At 29.4% G+C, this 6,179-nt stretch overlaps 1 protein-coding gene across 1 annotated transcript; it reads right to left on the reverse strand.

Moving 5' to 3' along the window:
* Positions 1-2,235: 2,235 nt before the first annotated feature.
* On the reverse strand, positions 2,236-3,199 carry LOC131600042 (seed lectin-like). The gene has a single exon (XM_058872274.1). The coding sequence runs from the start codon at positions 3,181-3,183 to the stop codon at positions 2,350-2,352; it is 834 nt and encodes a 277-aa protein (XP_058728257.1). The 5' UTR covers positions 3,184-3,199; the 3' UTR covers positions 2,236-2,349.
* Between the last annotated feature and the right edge of the window lie 2,980 nt (positions 3,200-6,179).

A 6,179-nucleotide genomic window follows, 5' to 3' on the forward strand; every position in this document is an offset into this window, starting at 1 on the left:
CTTGTACTATTGCTCGGTCTATTTGGGATACTATCATGGCTTGGCTGGGGGTAAACCATAGACCGGGGCCTTGGAATATTGAAAGGGTGGATTGGCTGGTAATGAGCACCAAAGGAAAGGGATGGAGGGCTGCACTCCTGAAGTTGGCAGTAACTGAAATGGTACATGGTATATGGCTTTATAGGAATTCTATAATCTTTGATACAGCTACCAATAGAAACAATATAGTGGAGAAAATTATAGATTGTATAGTGTATAAGGGGTGGAAAAATAGGAAGGTAAGATTGCAAATTGCAAATCTTATGATTTAAAGCTATAGTCGCATTTGTTAGGCTGGATCGTTGTATCGCCTTGTGCTGTAATTGTTTTTTTGAATTAATATATTTGTTTGGTTAAAAAAAAAACTTAATTTCTAACTAAAATGTGAAATCTTATGCAAGTTCAAATATTCAAATTAATAACAAATGTAAATGAAAGTAGAATGCAAGATTCATGTACTAATTAGATACCATTTCAAATGCGAATCCTACTACTAAGACGTGCAAATTAACATGAGTGCAAGATTTAATTTAAAAATGCAGTATGCAAAAGAAGTGACTAGCAACCAAATCTTGTGAATGAAGTAACATTGCCAAAAAAATGATTGAGGAAAAAAATTCACCTTTTATTTGAATGCACATGACGTAGATGGATCAAATGAAAACCTTAGAGATAAAATTAAAATGTGACAGCTGTCACTATTTAATTATCTTTAGTCAGATAGTATAAATGGTTTTAGTCTTCATAATATCAATAAGAGAAGATAATTAAATACAAACTAACCTGAATTTTATCCTTTAATATGATACAATGATTTATCATATTATGAATGCATGGATTATTTTGATTGGGATATGATAACTGAGAGTAAAACGAAAAGCATAGCTTAAAAAAAAGCTCTCTCTAAATTTGTCTCCAACTAAAATACACCACTCTTCAATTTTTATAACTATAAGTTATAAAATATAAAACAAAATAAAATAACTTTTTTAGTTGATCTTATGATATATGAACTAAATTATAATTATTTTGAATTTTATTTTTTGTTCTTTTACCCACATTCTAGTGTTTATAAATTCCACATTTTAGTGTTTATAAATTGCAAAAACTTTATGACATGTAACATAAAATACAAAATACTAGTTTTAGCAATTATAGAGACTAAAAATGAGTTAGAGAGATATTTATAGAGACAGAGACAGATTTTGATATCTATTAGTTTCATAAATCACGTATGATCCATTAACAAGAAAAATCAACTTAAATTGTATGATTAAAACGTGTTGTTTTATCATTTTAAAATTAAGAAGCCACGGTTTGAAGGGAGCCATATTTTATTTTGAGAGAGAGAGAGAGAGAACAGAAAACAGTGCAATACAAGACCTTGGCAGCAAATTTAGTTTTGTATTCAGATATGAGTATCCAACATATTCACAATAAATTTAGATATGGGCAGTTTGTTTTGGTTTTTTTAAAAATGATTTTTATAATGTTATATATAATTTTGTGAAAAAATATTTGATAAAGAAATTTTTTATAAAAATTTCAAATGAAAATTTTGTTTGAATAGTTATTCTTAAAATGTGATTTTAAGTATTTCATCTATTTATGAAAAAAAAATTAGATATCAAAATTTTAAAAAATAAATAATTTTGAAACTAATTCAATTAGATTTTCATAAAAATCATTTTTGAAATACAACTTTTTGAAAAAATTATAATTTTGACTAAGTTTTAGTCTTCAATAATATATGTTTATGTTATAGAATGTCAAATTTAGTAGTTCATTTTTAAAAAAACGAATATAAAAAAACTTGTAATATTTTGTAAAACATTTTTGGAAAATCTATTTTAAAAAATACAAAGAAAAAAATCCACTTTTTTAAAGCAGAAACAAACACATCCATATTTAATAAGTTTTTGCGATTCAAATATAGATTATTTACCCGTTTAAAATCAACATCCTTAAAAAGACATTGAAGTGAAACAAATATAAATGGGATAACTTCTCTACCCATCATAAAAAGTTGGGTAGTGTACTTTCCACCAATCACATTGTATCATTTAATTTTATCTTATTTAATTAATTATTAAATAGTATTTTTTTTTTTGTTTTCAAGACATTTTACATTGAAGTAACTTTATCCAACTTTTTGAGTTTTTGAGTTGGGTAGATAAGAATTCACCAATATAAATATAGAATTCAAACACAACATTCAATGAAAAATAACATTATTATTACAAGATGGTTTTTATATAAACCAGTTTAACCATTGTTGCAGGTCTTATTTTTTAAGCCACACACAAGAGATTACACAGAACTACGAAGCACATTGTCGTTGTCCAAATTGGACTGAAAAGACCAAGAAAGAATATCATGAGTCTCAACCAAGCCTTCAGAAACACCAGTAGAAGCTGAGAAACCAACCCTCACAAACTCAGGAAGAGTTTCCCTCAAATCAGTAACAGTGGAAACAATATAACTTGTTTGACGGAAAGGGAAAACCAGAGAAGCAGACAAAGTTTTAGTGGAAGCCTCATAGGTTATAAAAGCATTGGCTTCTTGGCCATTAACCAAAGCAAAAGAGGTAGTTTTAACGGAATCGATAGAGTTTATATCAATACCAATATGTCTACCTTGTGGATCCCATTCCTGATTGAAAAAAGTGTCGAATTCAACAGCGACAATTTGGCTAGATTTATCGACATTTTTGTCTTTGAAAAGTCCTAGGAATCCACCGGGTTTTTGCGGCTGAGTATCCACCGGGGCAAGGAAGAATGCGAGGCCATCAGCAGCTTTGAGTCTGTCTGGTGCTTTGAGGACAAAGGAAAAGGAAGTGGTGAAACTTGCAAGGTTTCCGGTGGCGTTGTCGTGAATGCGAATAGGTGAAGCATATAGGGCACGGCCAAGAGAGTTTGAGACTGGGTTTCCAGTTTCGACTTTTGTGAGTTCTAATATCCCTGTTGGCTTAACAGCTGCATCACCTTGTAAGATGAGGTTTTTTTGGTTTGGGTTGAACTTGGTGAAGGAAAAGGAAATGGATTCGGTTGAGGTAACATTGGTAACTAACAAAAGGAAGAAAGTTAAAGAAAATAGTATGACAAGAGAGAAAGACTTTTGGACTTGGAAATTATTGGTTGCCATCTTTTTCTGAATTCAATTGTGATACTGCAAAAGTAGAGATATCTTCTTACGTATTTATAGCGCCAAATATCACCCCTCATTAAATTCTTACACCAATATCTTCTAATTCTATTTTCTATGTATGAATTTCTTAAAACGGTATAAGGATGACCGTCAAAAACTATTCAAAATTAAAAGGTTACAAAAAATGAAAATTGATTCTGTAATTCTGTAATTAGAATTTAAAAGCTACAAAATATGAAAATTGATCCTTATAGTGTGGCTCAAATGCAACCTTTTCATTCGTAAACAAGCACTTCATAAACGTTACATATTTATTGTGACATACTAAAAATGTCTTACAACAAACAAATTAAAAGGGATAAAAATACATATTTATATTTAAAAAAAATTAAAGCATACAAATGAAAGTGTATTTATTTAAAATAAGTATTTTTATTTTAAAAGTTATATTTATTTTAAATAAGTATCTTTTCATTTAAAATATTATTTGTATATATGTAATCTTATTTAAATATTCTTTATTATATATTTATGGGTTAATAGTCATTCACCCCTGCCATATAGGCGAGTTTTGATTTTTCCCCTTTAAAAAAAAAGTTTTGGATTACCCCACTATATTTTTCGGGCACCCCCTAAGCGTGTAAAAAGCAGGGGGTAAATAAAAAAAATGTATTTTACAGGGGGTAATTTTTCCTCTTAGGGGAAAAAGACTTATAATTTTAAAAATTTTAAAATTATAGGGGGGTAATCCAAATTTTTTTTAAAGGGGGGAAAATCAAAACTCGCCTATATGGCAGGGGGTGAATGACTATTAACCCTATATTTATTTAATGTATAAATACATATAATTTATTTATTAAATGAAATAAATAAGTGAATAAATATAAAATAGTATTAGGAAATAATTATGTATTAAAAAATATAAAAATACAAATAATATAATTTATAATATCAAATATATTTATAATATTAAACCATAATATATTTATTAGAAATTTAAAATAGTATCAAATAAATATACTCATTTATAATTAAAATATCATATTATTTCAATGAAATGAATAATTAAATTAATATATTTATGTGTAAAACGTATAATATAATCATCAATGTTATTTCAATAATATTATACTCATTTCAATTTTTAAAATTATTTAAAATTTTAAATAATAATATTGAAATAAATATATAATATTGTATTGGTCAAAAAATACAGATACGCATGTTACCCCAATAAGGGCAGGGGCATTTAGAGGCCTTAGTAGGTTTGTAACAATTTGTGGCAGTTAGGGCTTGCCCACTGCGGCGAGAAATCATGTACGCTGGTTTTAAAAGACCTGCTCACGTGAGGTGAAAGGCTTTGTACCTTAGTTTGGTGCTTATGTATAAGCGTATCAATTAGGATATATTCCTTCTCCCATTGGGGGAGAAGTATATATAGGGACCTTTTTGGGCTTCAGGTTTAGGAACTCCTTAGAGGTAGTAATTGTTCCCCATGATTAGGAGAGGTTGTTGACTACTTATTCTTCGGAGAATCATGATGGACTCCTTCTCGTATGGCTAATGAGAGATAACGCTATTATACACATCATCTTCCCCAAGGGCGAGCCCCCTCCCCTCCCATTCTGTAAGGATGTCGCCTAAGCATACGAGAAATACTACATCAATAAAGAATTCTAGTCATAAAAATCTAGAAGAAACGGGATACAACTTTTTTCTAGAAAGGTGGAGAAGTATAATCTTAAAGGAAGTATAATATACTCTCTTTATCTGTGAGGGGGAGTTTAACCACTCCAGTATCTCAATCTAATTTTTTTCTACCGCCTCCTTAAGAGATGTGTTGTCATCATCAAAAAAAGAGAAACAAATGATGTTGTGCGGGTATAACAATTAATTTAACTTTAATGTGTTGCGCGGGTATAACAATTAATTGGTTTTGATGTTGACAATTAATGACAGGTGTCAAAGGAAGAGTTGATTACAAATGTCCAATAGTTCCTGATGATGGCATCTGATCAAAAAGATATCTCAAGCCTCATTAGTTAGTTGAATCAAGTTTAAATTGAAGTGCTAATAAAAAATGAATCAACAGGGGAACTTCAAGTCTTAAAGTTGTGAAAATGAGAAAGTTTAAAAGCTCACATGGTCCTTGTCTTAGCACTTTAAAGTGGTAATTTTATTGTAAAAAGGACAAGAGTACATTCTATTTTCATCAAACTTCTTAAAACCAATCTAGGCAAGTATTGAATTGATTAAGAAGTGTTTTTAATCAATTACGAAAGCTAAACGCAATGCCTAATCGATTGTCACCTTTGTCAAATTGATTAAGACAAAGAGAAACACCTTCTAATCGATTATAAAATCCATTAATCAATTAAAGTATATAATCATTTTAGGGTTTCCTTTTATGGATTATAATCCCCATTTTTGAGGAAGCTTAATTGATTAAAACATATTTTAATCAATTAACTCATTTATTTGGCCCATGGATAATTTCTTTCTTATTTTTAGCCAAATTGTTTTTTTTATATAAAGGAGATTTCTCCCCATTTTATTTCAAACTGGATTTTTGAATAAAAACCTCTACTATTTTTATTCTATTTCTTTCTAAATTTCTTTTTCACTAAAGTTATTGTAGAGCCGAAAGTGTGAAAAGTCTTTTTTTTAAAGTTGTGTTGTACATGTGATATGCTTAATCTTTTTTATTCAAGAGTATGATTCTCTTGAGAAATATCTTTTTAAAGGGTTTGAAGGTTGCAAACTAAATTTGAAAAGAAAATTGGGTGAAGGTTGTATCAGTATATTTGCAAAGGACTCATATAAGGGACAAAGTTAGAGGGAAAGGCGTAACGTATTGCTTAAACAACTTCACGATCGTCCGTTTATTAGTTCGAGCGCAAATTTCTCTAATCCATGTATTAGATTTAATATTCAATTTGTCCCCTATCATGCATTGTAGGAATATGCTTAAACCACTTACCAGCCATTGAACT

Source organism: Vicia villosa, linkage group LG4, assembly GCF_029867415.1.
Source record: "Vicia villosa cultivar HV-30 ecotype Madison, WI linkage group LG4, Vvil1.0, whole genome shotgun sequence".
Taxonomy (NCBI): domain Eukaryota; kingdom Viridiplantae; phylum Streptophyta; class Magnoliopsida; order Fabales; family Fabaceae; genus Vicia; species Vicia villosa.

What these genes read in the sequence shown, in the direction of transcription:
- LOC131600042 (XM_058872274.1), bottom strand. Translation starts at nt 3,183, where the DNA reads ATGGCAACCAATAATTTCCAAGTCCAAAAGTCTTTCTCTCTTGTCATA.